Source organism: Trichechus manatus, unplaced genomic scaffold (assembly GCF_000243295.1).
Source record: "Trichechus manatus latirostris isolate Lorelei unplaced genomic scaffold, TriManLat1.0 scaffold00024, whole genome shotgun sequence".
Lineage (NCBI taxonomy): Eukaryota > Metazoa > Chordata > Mammalia > Sirenia > Trichechidae > Trichechus > Trichechus manatus.
In genome coordinates this window covers 14209060-14223643 of record NW_004443960.1, presented here as the reverse complement: position 1 = coordinate 14223643, position 14584 = coordinate 14209060, and the positions used below count along the sequence as shown (strand labels likewise).

The window sequence follows — 14584 nt, the reverse complement described above, 5'->3', positions numbered from 1 at the left end:
CCTGAACAAATCCTGGGAGATAAGAAAGAAAGGCAGCAGGATGAGAAAGTCAACTGTGCTGGGTTCAAGTCCCAGCTCTGCCACTTATTAGTGGGGTGACATTGGACAAGTTGGTTAACCTCCCTGAGTCTCACTTTCCTTCTCTGTAAAACAGCAGTAAATGGCTCCATGGCACCTTATCTCATAGGGTGTTTCGTGAGGCGTAACCTAGAGGAGGCATGTAAAGCATGCGCACGGACCCAGCACAAAAGAAGTGTTTGATATATGTTATTTCTTATAATTAGTTCCTTCTACTTCCCTTAGAATCATTGTTTTTGTTTGTTGTCTGATTGGTTGGTTAGTTGGTCGGCTGGCTGGCTGGCTGGGTGGTTTGGTGGGTGGGGTGGTTGGGTGGTTGGTTGGTGTGAACATGTTTTTATTTCTCTGGGATAAATGCCCAATAGTGAAACTGCTGGATTATTTTCATGTTTACTTTTTTTAAAAAAAAATTTATTGCAGTAAAATACAGATAACAAAAGTTTTCCATTTTAACCATTTGTAACTGTACAACGAAGTGACATTAATTACATCCACCGTATTGTGCAACCATCACCACTATCCGTTTCCTAATGTTTTTCATCATCCTCAGCAGAAACTTTGATAACTCCCCTAGAATCATTGTTTTTGCTCCTCTGTCCCTGTCTGTAGAGGCATTTTAATGAAAAAATTATTTTTTTTTAAGTCAGAAAAGTGGCATTGTTTATACTTTTGCAAGTCTCTTTTATGTCTGACTTAGTAGTCAGCTGGATTCTCATATCTGTTTCTGTATGCAATTTCTTGTAATGTGTTGTGGTTTCTTTAGAATTTATTTTGTTGTTGTTGTTGAGACTATACACAGCAGAACATACACCCATTTAACAATTTCTACATGCACAATTCAGTGACATTGATTACATTCTTCGAGTTGTGCAACCACTCTCACTTTTTTTCCTAGTTGTTCCTCACCCATTAACATAAACTCACTGCCCTCTAAGTTTTGAAAAAATAATTATTAATAAGTCTGATTCTGATTCATTTTTTAAAAAATCCTTATTCTAGCAGTCTGGTCCTCAGCCACCCCACTTGGACCCTGCAGGAGAGTTACATCTCTGCGGAGTTGAGCCTTCCTTTATCCAGCCTCCTGTGAACCTGCTCTGGGCTCTGAAATGCACTCACCTCCTGCTCTGGTCTTGCCTCTCTCCTCCTTTTAGAGACTGGAGCAAGTACTACTGATCTATTTCCAGTTCCTAGGTCAAATATGCTGTTTCATGCCTCTGTGCCTTCACAAGTGCTATTCCCTCTGCCTGGAATACTGTTCCCCATAATGAATGATGAAATGCTGTTCACTTTTCCAAGCTACTTCAAGTCTCACTTCCTTCCCCAGATCCCAGAACAGTCTCCCGATGCGACCACTTGTACCCAGTGTATATTTGTGTTACTATATATATTACACCTGTATTTTAAATATTTCTTTTACTCCTCTTCTATTTTTGAACAGCTTTACTGAAGTATAACTGACCCACAATAAACTGTGCATATTTAAAGTGTACAATTTGATACATCTTGACATATGTATACTCCCAGAAACTATTATCACAATCAAGATAACGAACATATCCACCAACCTCAAAAGTTTCTTCATGCCCTTTTTAAATCAACTCTTCCTTCCTCCCTCCTACTCAGTCTCGGGTAACCACTGATTTGCTTTTTGTCGCTATAGATTAATTTGTATTTTTTTTTAGAATTTTATATAAATGGAATCATACAGGACCCAGCGTCTTCCACCCACACAATGACTTTAAGAGTTACCCATGTTATAGCGTGTATCAATAGTGCATTCCTTTTTGCTTCTGAAGAGCATTCCGTTCTATTAAAACCTCATTTGAGTTGTTTCCAGTTTTTGGCTATTACAAATAAAGCTGCCATGAACATTTGCGTTTAAGTCTTTGTATGGACGTATGGTTTCATTTCTCTTGGGCAAATACGTAGGAGCGGAACAGCTGGGTCATACTGTATGTGTATTTTAAATTCTTAAGAAATTGCTAAACTGTTTTCCAAAGTGTTTGTACCATGTTACATTCCCACTAGCAGTGTGTGAGAGTCCCAGTGGCTCCACATTCTTACCAACAACTTTGTATGGTCAATCTTTTGCTCAACGACTAACCTAAAAGCTGACAGTCTGAATCTACCCAGCGGTGCTGTGGAAGAAAGCCCTGGCAATCTGCTTCCATAAAGTTTTCAGCCAAGAAAATCCTATAAAGCAGTTCTACTCTGTAACACATGGGATCACCATGAGTCGAAATTGAGTCCACGGCAACGGGTTGTTTTGTTTTCTTTTGTTTTTTGTTGTTTAGTGGCTGTACAGTGGTATCGCATTGAGGTTTTAATTTTTATTTCCTTAATAACTAATGGTCATTGCATGTATGCCTTTGCTTCTGCTGTTTCTCATTCATTCAAGACTCTGCTCTTCACAGTCTTTCCTGAACCACCAGATTGAGTGAAGCCCCCTCTCTGTGCACCCCTAGCCCACCCCCTTGTTTACTTAAATAACCTTATTAAATTGAATTTACCTTTTTATGTGTCTGTCACCACAGTTGCAACGACAATAATTAACATTTAAAGCAAATAGTTATCAGCGCCAGCCTCTGTGCTACATGCATTACATTCTGTATCTCATGGAATTCTCAGAGCAACCCTAAGTAGTCACTGTTATTGTCACCATTTTAAACACCTCAGAAAAACCAAACCCGTTGCCGTCAAGTCACTTCCGACTCATAGGGACCCTACAAGACAGAGGAGAGCTGCCCCATAGGGTTTCCAAGGCTGTAATCTTTACAGAAGCAGACTGCCACATCTTTCTCCTGCACAGTGGCTGGTGGGTTAGAACCACCGACCTTTTGGTTAGCAGCCAAGTGCTTAACCACTGAGCCACCAGGGCTCCTCGTCACCATTTTACAGATGCAGAAACCAAAGCTCAAGAGGTTTAAATAACTCATGCCAGGCGCAGAGCCAGTACATGGCAGAGCTGGGTCTCAAAATAAAGGCTCTGACTCAGAGCCCCTGCTGGTAACCACCACACCACCCACTGTCTCTTCCCTCCTCAATGGCAGGGGCCATTTGGCACCACCACCTCCTCCCACTCAGCCTGGCAGGTGGTTCTTAATAAATGTTGACAACTCAATCAAACTGAGCCTTAATACTGCTAATATCAATAACATCTGTTGACATTTATAGGTCAGACAGCGTGCTTTACCAGCATTACCCCCATTTAATCCTCAGGGGATTAAAGGGAATTACTATTACCATTTCACAGATGAGGAGATGGAGGTTTAGGTAAATTAGGCAACTTGCCCAAGATCACGGTGCTAGGAAGCAGTAGGAGGAGGACGGGAACACAAAAAGCTAGAAAGAGAACTCCTTAGGGGTGGGGCCTGGGTCTTCTTCATCTCTGTGCCTCTAAAGCTAGCACACAGTAGGGCTTGAATCTGTTGAATAAACAAACCATCGCTCGAGAGAGTGCAGCAATGAATGGATGGTATGGTCAACATCTTGTGGGGAGCCTTGCAAGTGGTGTTCTGAAGGGCTACAGTAAAGGAACACTTTCACATGTGCTGGCCTCCAACCTACTAGGCTTATCCTGGTAACAGGAGATTCACATGAGCCAACAAGACAGACCAGAGTCCCACAGTGCAAGAGCCAACAGACCCAGATTTCACTGCACCAAGAAGAAAGAAAGCTGGTGCACGGTCTTTGGAATCTCCACCTCCCTGCCTTGGGCTGGCAGCTCACCTGAAATGTCCTTCTCTCCTTTCTTAACCTATTGAAACCCTACTTATCCTTCAAACCCACTGTAAACACTCCTCCTCCATGCTGTCTCCCTGGAGTTCCCCAATAAGAGCCAATCTCTTCTTCACATTTGCCACCTGCACCTTCATTTAGCACTTGTTTCATTCTGCTGGTATTATAAGTTCTGGTGTTCTTTATTCTACGCCGCTCCCCACCCCCAAATCCGTAAGCTTCTTGAGAGTGGGAACTGTTTCTTATTTCATCTTTAATTTCTACAGCATCTAGCACTGTCCCAGGAATAAGAGAAATTGGATAAGATCATTTTTTTAGTGTCAGAGCTAGAGTCAGGTTCCTGCTCCATCACTTTGTGATCGTGAGCAAGTTTCTGAACCTCCCCAAGCCAAAGTTTCCCCATCTGTAAAATGGGAATAATAATCCTGCCCACTCAATAGGGTTTTTATGAGAACTTAATATGCTGTTTTAATAGCTAAAATTCATTGACTGATATTATTATTAATGACTGTTTAATAATCAATTGAAAAATTGAAGGAAAAATTGATTTTTCCTTCAGTTAACACATAAGAAGGAAACTTTCAAAAATGAAACTTAAAGTTAAGAATAAACACAGAGAAACACAAATAATTGGGTTTGTTTCAAGTACATACTAGATAGTATCATATTCATAATCTTCACATTTCCGCTAGTATAGTTCCACCATAATTTACACAAAGTCAGTTGCCTATCCAGGGATAGCGCAGAGACTATCATACTTTTTAATTCTTAAACCGGTGCTCAGTCTCCCAAAAGAGAGTCCAGGCTGCCTCTACCCCTGTCACACCTTTCTCACTCAAGGAAGTTCCTACCACTTATCCAAAATGGAACTGACCAGGAAGGAGCTAGGGCCTACAGCCAACGGGAGTCCCTGCATGGAGCAAATGGTTAAGTGCTCAGCTGCTAACCAAAAGGTTGGCAGTTCGAACCCACCCAGAAGTACCCCAGAAGAAAATCCTCACAATCTGCTTCCAAAAGGTCGTAGCCTTGAAAACTCTATGACACACATGAAGTCACCATGAGTCAGAATCAACTCCACAGCAATTGCTTTGGTTTTGGTTTAGTAGCCAACATGACCTTTTAAAAACAAAAACCAGGTACGCAGGTTAAAACTCTTCAGCAGCTTCTTCAGCAATGGGAATAAGATCCAGACTTTTTTTTTGCTCAAATTTTAATACTGCTTTACATATTTTCTATTTGTGAAACAATTCCTATTAGATTTATAACCAAAAATTTCAAGTGATTACAGATTTATTTAATATTCACTTGTTAAACACAAGTTGATCATCTTGAGGGGAAAAGACATCAAAAGCATATGTACAATTATAAAAGTTCTTACTACACATTAGCATGGAAGATATAGTTTATTTCTTACTTTTTACATATTCTAGAAGACATTCAAATGAAGATAAATAGATCAAATTGGCTGGTAAACTGTTATGGTTGTTGAAGTCCTCCAGATTTTTTTTTTTTTTTTTAAAGCCACAGCCTACAAGACCCTACCTAGTCTGGTCACTCTGATTCATCTCCACTCTTCACGGCTCACTGGGTTCCAATCACCCTGGCCTTCTGTCTCTTCCTCTAACACATCAAGAGCCTCTGCATTTACTACCTGGATCCCTGCTATTGACATAGAGAAGCATTTCCTAGCCACTGGCTGGGAATATATCCCTCTCCTGTTCATTCCCTAGGAGCACTTGTCATTACCTGAACTACCTTATCTGTTTGCTTATGTATCATCTGACACCCGCACTCCCGCTTTCCCCTGAACAGAAGCTCCATGAGGGCAGGGACTTTGTCTGTTTTGCTTACCTGCAGGCACAGCCCCTAGAACACTGCCTGGACCTATAAGGCACTCAATACATGTTTGTTGAGTGAATAAATGAGGACAAGGGAGCTGATTATGGTTATTTTTCACTTTTATTTTTACATTTCTTGTAAATTTGAAATTTTTTTTATAAAGTACACATATGGGCTTCTGTAACAAGAAAAAAGTAAATAATGCTAAAACAAAATCCAATTGAAATAATAAAATTAGCATACTTAATTATACAGATGAAAGTAACGCAAGACTCGGCCAAAGAATCCATTATATAGGTTGCCAGTAATTCACCTCATCTCAGTCTCTGTGCTGTTTATTAAACCTGAAACACTGGCCGATTTAATGATCTGCTTGCTAGTCAGTACACATCCTTGGACTTTTAAATAATGGTCATCTCCCCTGGGTTTATAGAAAGACTGCTATTAGAGCTTTCCACCCTATTCCAGCCTCCTGCTCACAGCACATCGATTTCTACCTTTATGCTTTTGCCAATGCACTTAGCCCCGGCTCCCTCCATCCAAAATCTTGACTGTCCTTTAAGGGCCATTCAGTATCTACCGAGAAACGGCCACAACAATAGACAACTCTGTTTTTTAAAAAGCTCTGTGCTTTTCCAAAAGGCACCTTGTCTTTGTGTCTCCCTCAGTTAATTACAGTTGGTTGAAAGCAATATTTTTATAGCTAACCACACTGAAATGTCATTATATATTTTCAAACTGAGTAAAGGGGAAAAAAACACTGTTAGCAGGAAAATGCTACCAAAGACGGTGTAAGCGATTGCTCTGGGCCCTTCTCCTATGAGAAAACACTGGACGGTCGGCCTTCAAGGAGTCAAAGGCCTTTTACCTGCACATTCCCACGAGGAAGGTGGTGGGCGCATAGTCATTATCAGGAATTTAAAAGAAACAGAAACAAAGGAAAGTTGTGACTGGCAAGCTTAGAATAATTCCTCAAGTACTGTTGGGCACCATCCACTATGCTCTATGACGACATGCATTTCATGGATTGAATTATGTCCCCCAGAAATATCTGTCCATTTGGCTAGGTCATGATTCTCAGTGTTGTATGATTGTCTACCATTTTATCATCTGATGTGATTTCCTTATGTGTTGTAAATGCTATCACTGTGATGTAATAAGATGGATTAGTGGCAGTTATATTGATGAGGTCTACAAGATTAGATAGTGTCTTAGGCCAATCTCTTTTGAGATATAAAAAAGAGAAGCGAGCAGAGACACATGGAACCTCATACCACCGAGAAAGCAGTGCCAGGAGCAGAGCGCGTCCTTTGGACCTTGAGGTTCCTGTGCTGAGATGCTCCCAAACCAAAGGAAGACTGATGACAAGGACCTTCCTCCAGAGCTGACAGAGAAGAGAACGCCTTACCCTGGAGCTGACACCCTAAATTTGGACTTGTAGCCTACTGGACTGTGAGAGAATAAATTTCTCTTTGTTAAAACCAACCACTTGTGGTATTTCTGTTATAGCAGCACTAGATGGCTAAGATACACATTCAGCACTGATTGAGTGCTTACAATGTGCCAGGCACTGTGCTAAATGCATTGTATACGTTATCTCATTTCATCCTCCCAATAGCCCAAAGTGGTAGTGATTATTATTATCCCCATTTTACAGATGAGGCAACTGAAGCACTGAGAGGTTGAACACTTTTCCAGGGTGACAAAGCTACAAAGTGTGAGAACTGGTTTGAACCCATTTCACCTGACTTCATATCTTCTATTTAAAAGCTATGGGGGACGGGGCGAAAACCATTGCCATCGAGTCGAATACAACTCAAAGCGACTCTCTAGGACAAAGTGCAACTGTCCTGTGGGGTTTCCAAGGCTGCAATCTTTACGGAAGCAGACTGCCACATCTTTCTCCCACAGAGCGGCTGGTGGTTTCGAAATACTGACCTTTCAGTTAGCAGCCAAGCACTTAACCAGTGCTCCATGAGGGCTTCTTTTAAAAGCTATAGTTACAATTAAATATAGCAAAAACTATAATTACAGTTAAATACAACTTAACTAAAAACAACCAGTTCTGCAATCTTTCTCCCCTTTACAACTGTTTTTTAATTAACACATGCTCAGTGTTTAAAGTAAAATATTTAAATATGTGTAGAAGTGAGTGCATGCCTTCTCCTTTTCAATGAGTCTCTCCTTGTCTCACTAAACAAGGAAGACCAAAGAAGAAGTGATGCCTTTGAATTATGGTGCTGGTGAAGGGTACTGAATATACCATGGACTGCCAGAAGAACACATAAATCTGTCTTGGAAGAAGTACAGCCAGGATGCTCTTTGGAAGCGAGGATGGCGAGGCTTCGTCTCATGTACTTTGGACATATTATCAGGAGAGATCAGTCCCTGGAGAAGGACATCATGCTTGGTAAGGTAATAAAAAAAATTAAAAAAAAACAGACCGGTTGCTGTTGAGTCGATTCTGACTCATAGAAGCCCTATAGAACAGAGTAGAACTGACCCGTAGGGTTTTCAAGGAGCAGCTGGAGGATTCAAACTGCCAACCTTTTGGTTAGCAGCCATAGCTCTTAACCACCATGCCACCAGGGCTCCTGGTAAGGTAAACAGTCAGTAAAAAAGAGAAAGACCTTCAATGAGATGGATTGACACAGTCGCTGCAGCAAAGGGTTCAAAGATGGCAACAACTGTGAGGATGGCGCAGGATCCAGTGGTGTTTCATTCAGTTGTACATAAGGTCGCTAGGAGTCACCACCGACTCAACAGCACCTCACAACAACGATGCCGCGTCTCCAGCATATCATGCATTATAACATTGACTTGGCATTTGTTAAGCCATAGAATCAACAGTACTAGTTTTCACACTTCATTAATAAATAGACAGAAGCCCCAGACATTATGGAACAGATGCCCTGGGAGTTGAGAAGGAGTTTCAAAAAAGCCACTTTGTTAGAAAAATGCCAAGCTGTAGACAAGAGTGTAGAGATTGAAAACTGCTAAAGGTAACAAACCCAGATTCAAGATTCAAATTTGGACTCTGGATCAATGCTTTAAGAAGACTTCAAGTCTGAATAGGTAAAAAGGAAAACACACACACACACACACACACACACACATCTGGGGATCTATGCAAAAGCAGATGAGAAACTGTGGTCTTACATTTAAACAAAGAGCAAAACCGAGAGTCTTTGACGGCTTGGAACAGAGGGAATGAGAAAGTCTTTCTGCCAGATTTTTAACAGTTTGCACCCTGAGACTGAGAAGTATAAAAATTTCAAGGTGCCAAAATGTTATAAATTGGGTGATCACCACAATTTTTCTGTATGTTTGAAAATGCTCCCAATAAAATGGTGAGAAAAAAAAAAAAAGCTAAAAGAGAGTTACTAGGGAACTCACCACCGTTAGCGTTTTGGTCCAGGGTGTTGCTTTCTGTAATTCTTTGCAAAGGATAAAAGCAGGCTCCTTCTATAGCTGTAGTAATAAAATAACGGAAGCAGCCAATAGATACTGAGCACTTATCTTGAGCTCCAAATACATCTTCTCATTTAATATTCACAATGAAGCTATAAGGTAGAAACTATCATTGTCTCTACTTCCAGAAAACAGAGGCAGAAAAAACAAAAAACCAAACCCGATACCACTGAGTCAATTCCTACTCATGGCACCCCTATAGGACAGAGTAGAACTGCCCCATAGGGTTTCCAAGGCTGTAAATCTTTACAGAAGCAGACCGCCACGCCTTTCTCTCACGGAGCAGCTGGTGGGTTCAAGCCACCGATCTATTGGTTAGCAGCCGAGCACTTAACCACTGCACCACCAGGGCTCCTCTGAGACAGAAAAAGGCTTAGAAATGTGCCTAAAGTCACACAGACAGCAAGGGACAGAGCAGGGATTCAAATTCAGGGCTTACTTCAACACAGCTTCTACTCTGCATAAATCCCAAAACCCACTGCCATCGAGTGGATTCCAACTTACAGCAACCATATAGGACAGAGTAGAACTACCCCATAGGGTTTCCAAGGAGTGGCTGGTGGATTCAAACTACCGACCTTTGAGTTAGCAGCCAAGTTCTTAACCACTGGGCCACCAGGGCTCCTTCTACTCTGCATAGACCCTGACATTCTTTCAAGTTCTAAAGCCACTATGGCCACAGAGGCCAACAGGGATTCTCCCCACAAACTCAGGAAGGTTCCTGAAAAACATGAAAGCAATAGATCTTCATGATTAAAGAGCAGGGGCTCTGGGTTCAAGTTCTGGCTCTGCCACTTAATAGTCCTATCACCTCACAAGTCCCAGTATTTTCATTTGTGCAAGGGAAGTCATAAAACTCATCTCAGGAGGTCGTTATAGGGATTAAAGGAGATAATGCATTTCTTAGCACAGGTACATAGTTGTTGCCATGTGTGCATAGTAGAACTGCTCCACAGGGTTTTCAAGGCTGTGACATTTCAGAAGCAGATGCCTGGCCTGTCTTTCAGAGTGCCTCTGGGTGGGTTTGAACCACCAGCCTTTCAGTTAGCAGCCAAGGACTTAATCATCTGAGCCACCCAGGGACTTTGGCACATGGTAATCTATCAATAGAAGGAAACAGAACTCCTCAGCCCTGATGACAGACAGACGAGAGCACCAAAGCCAAAGGGTGTTGAAAGGATGAAACAGGCGAGAAGGACACAGGTCTAAAAGAAGTCAGAGACAGGAAAGAAAAGACAAGGCGAGAGGTGGAGAGTCCTATGCCATCCATCAGGTGAAGCACTAAGACATTTGGTTGTGATTTCAACTTGGACCCATCAAAAGCAGAATACATACAGCTGAGCCATTCTAGAAAGATTTTCTGAATTTTTAATTTTAGGTGTAGAGAAAGCACACACTCATGCACATGCACACACACGCACACCATTTTCTACCAGGGACAGGAAAAAAGCAGATTCACAATACTTTGGCCCAACACAGCTCTGGGATTGGTGTGGGTAAGAGCGCTGAGCAGTTATCTAAAGCCAAGGCCGGCAGCTGCAGGCTCCTTGAGAAGGGCTAGAGGGCCTTTCCCAGCCTGGCAGGATGCAGTGTGCTAGGGCGCGAAATGCAAGGGCGCGGGCACTGGGAAGCCCCGTGGGTTTGCAGAGAGGACTCAGGACCCTAGTGCCCCTCTGGTTGCCTCTGTACTTTGAGGGCAGGAGTTTCAACTGTTGCATCCTATTAACTAAAAATGAAAATCCTTCGTTTATTTGGAAATGTTGTTGGCACGCACGCACACACACACACACACACACACAGAGAGAGAGAGAGAGAGAGAGAGAGAGAGAGAGAGAGAGAGGATGAGCAGACACAGCTGGTCTGTTTCTGAAATGCGTTCTAGGATTAGACCCAATTGAGTCGGGAGAACGGAGAAGAGTGTGCACAAGGTTAACGTTCCCCTACCGCTTTCCCCACCTCCTCCAGACCCAGGAGAAGGGGGGGAAAGAAAGCTGGAAATTTCAGGTGTGCCCTGAACCTCGCGCCGGCGGAAAGCAAGGCGGAAACCTAGCGGACACTCCCCCCTTTCCAGGGCCGAGGACGGTTCTACAGCTCAAGCGCCCTAGCGCATCCCGGCTGCGAAAGGACCCTCCTCCCTTGGCTGCGGGAAAGAGTCTACTTTCCTAGACCAGTTGCGAGCTAGCGGATCCGAGACTGAGAGTCCAGCCGAGGCTCCCGGCTTAGCGTGCCTGACGATTTCCCGAGTCTCCCCGTGAAGCCCAGGCCGGAGGGTCCCCCTTTTGTTCCCGCAGATAGCGCGTCGGCAACGCGGCGCATCCCCCCGAGGGCAAAAAGCGCCGCCGCGGGGGCGCTTCCCTCGCTCCCTGCGTTCCCCGCGCTTTGGCGACCACCGGCTAGGTGCACGGCACCCCAACAGTCCCCGCGCCCGAGTACTCACTTCTCCCCAGTCCCTCCGCTTTCCACGCTGTCTCCTCCACCGCCCCATAGCGCCTCAGAGGCTTCTCAGCTTCCAGATGGGTGGACAAGGATTGCTTTAACTCCATCGCTGATCCCCGCGGGCAGGTCGACGGATCTCCCTTTACTCCATCCCCGCCGCGGGCTGCAGGGAGGGAGGCGGCTCCAGCCAGCAGCGTTTTAAGGGGCTGGGCGCTCGTGACGCTGCTCCATCTCTTCCGCCGGCAGGGCCGGGGAGCACCGACTGGTACCCAGGTGGGGGAGGGATGCAGGGCCCATGCGCAATGGAGGACTGGAAAAGGCTTGGGGGCTGGGTAGGGAGAAAGAGGGGCAGATGATAACTCTAAGAAGTAGAACAACAACACCTAAAATAAAATCAACCGAAAGGAAGTAAGAACAAGCCCCCTGCCCATACTGGAGCTGATGGATAGGGGTTTGTGCTGTTGGATGCTTTGCACAGGGCTGGCACTGCAGGTGGCTTGTGATTTATCTACGGGCTGCTAGGCTGAGTGGGATTTGTGAGTGCGTCCCTCTATCTGTGGGCGATGGATCCATCTTTGTGGGGAGTGTGCAGAAGCGTGAGTGTGGACCTGGATCTGTGGGTTCTGTGCTTGGCTGAGTGTGTTTTTGTGAGGATATCTACTGTTTGCATGTGTAATGTGAAATGAGACAGTCTTGTCTGTGGATGCCTGTGTTGTCTCTATGTGTCTGCAGGAACTTGAAAGAGAGATGAACATGTTTGGGATGCAGGTATAACACAGCTGTTTGGAATGTGGATCTTTACTTTCCAGAAACCCAGAGTTTTATGTTACTCATGGTAACACTGAAAGTATAAATAAAAATATTTGGTAAAATCAGCACCAATTTGATTGATTGAAAAAAGTAGTAATGTTTATTAAATGACAACTAGGTGCTAAACACTTCCCAACAACTCTACAAAACAGATACTCTTTTATTAGCCTTGTTTCACAGAGGAGGAAGCTGAGGTACAGAAAGATTAAGTTATTTGCCCAAAGACTACATTTACTAAGTGGCTTGGTCAGAACTTGAATCCAGAGCCCACACTCTAACCTCTTTATTATAGTGACTCCCTAGACTGCAGTTACAGCACATACAAACAGGCTCTATAGCACATAGGTTATTTGTTTGCTTTTGAGACATCATCCAGGGCAATCTTGGTATCCACATGGCTTGTGGAAGTGTAAAATGGCACAGCTTTTAAGAAAATGATTTAGCATCTGTTTGCAAGAGCCTTAAAACATTTATTATCAATAACAGACTTCTAAAACATAATCGATATCATTGAATTGTACATGTGGAAACTACTGAATTGGTGTATGTTTTGTTGTGTATTTTCTCAACAACAAAATAAATAAAATTAAATATATACGTATATATAAAAATGGACTTCTAAATAGCTCATGGGAGAAAAGGAAATCACAACAACAACAAAAAAGTATTTAGACCTGGATAACAATGAAATTGCCACATAACAAAACTTGTAAGTTTTGATGTAAGTAAATCTATAGCCTTAGATGCATTCACTAAAAAAATGTAAGACTAAGAATAAATGAGTTAAGCGTTCAGCTCAAAAGACATGAGTAACATTAAGAATGAAAAGGGAGTCATAATGCAAATATAGTAAGATTTTTTTAAATTGGAATGAATACTTGTCTTAAAAATATAAACTATCAAAACGTATTTAAAAAACAAAAAACAAATCAATAAGTGTTACAGAAATTGAGTTGTCTATATAGGAATGTAGTTCCTTTTTCAGTCCCACAAAGGCAACAGGCCCAAACAGTTTTATAGGTGAGTTCTACCAAATAACAGATAATCCTTATTTTTTAAAAATTGTTTCAGAATTCATTTTATGAGATACTATAACTTTGATGAGAAACCCTGGTGGCGTAGTGGTTAAGAGCTACAGCTGCTAACTAAAAGGTTGGAAGTTCGAATTCACCAGGCACTCCTTGGAAACCCTATAGGGCAGTTCTACTCTGTCCTATAGGGTCACTATGAGTCAGAATCAACTTGACAGCAATGAGTTTTGTTTTGTTTTTTAATAACCTTGATATCAAAACTAGATTAAAATGGTACAGTGAAAAAAATCTAGGCCAACCTCACCTATAAACGCATTAAGGTGGACACTTAAGATATATGCCCTTTAGCTGTGGGGACCATGGTCTCGGGGAACATCTAGCTCAATTGGCATGACACAGCTTATAAAGACAATGCTCTACATTCTACCTTGGTGAGTAGTGTCTGGGGTCTTAAAAGCCTGTGAGCGGCCAGCTAAGATACTCCACTGGTCTCATCCCTTCTAGAGCAAGGGAGAATGAAGAGAACAGGATACAGGGAAAAGATTAGTCCAAAGGACTAATTGACCACAGCTACCAAGGCCTCCACTAGACGGAGTCCATACAGCTAGATGGTGCCCGGCTACCACCACTGACTGCTCTGACCAGGATCACAACACAGGGTTCTGGACAGAGCTGGAGAAGGATGTAGAGAATAATTCTAACTCACAAAAAAAAAAAAAAGACCAGATTTACTGGCCTAAAGGAGACTGGAGAAACCTCGAGAGTACGGCCCCCAGACACCCTTTTTAGCTCAGTGGTGAAGTTACCTCTGAGGTTCACTGTTCAGCCTGGGAGTGGACACCCCTGTAAAACCAAATGAGACTAACGAGGTACAGGAGTCCAGTGACAAAGGCCAGAAGGCAGAAGGGGACAAGGAAGCTGGTGATAGGGAACCCAAGGTTGAGTAAGGATATTGTCGATGTGTTGTGAGATTGTTAACCATTGTCATAGGGCAACATTTGTAGTAACTGTTCAATGAGAAACTATTTTGTTCTGTAAGCCTTCATCTTAAATGAGAATAACAGCACAATTGGAAGAGCATAGTCAATGTCACTGAACTGTGTATGTAGAAATTTTTGAAATGGTGTATCTCTGGCTGTGTGTATTTTCACCAAAAAAAAAAAAAAAGGTTGAGAATTTAG

General features: G+C 42.8%; 1 protein-coding gene across 1 annotated transcript in view; it reads right to left on the bottom strand.

The window, feature by feature from the left end:
* BMERB1 (bMERB domain containing 1) overlaps nt 1–11779 on the bottom strand; it is a 122554-nt gene extending 110775 nt beyond the window's left edge. The window contains exon 1 of the mRNA XM_004373277.2: nt 11564–11779. Within this exon, the coding sequence (XP_004373334.1) occupies nt 11564–11669 (106 nt within the window). The 5' untranslated portion in view covers nt 11670–11779. The remainder of the gene's footprint in view (nt 1–11563) is intronic.
* Nucleotides 11780–14584: the final 2805 nt, after the last annotated feature.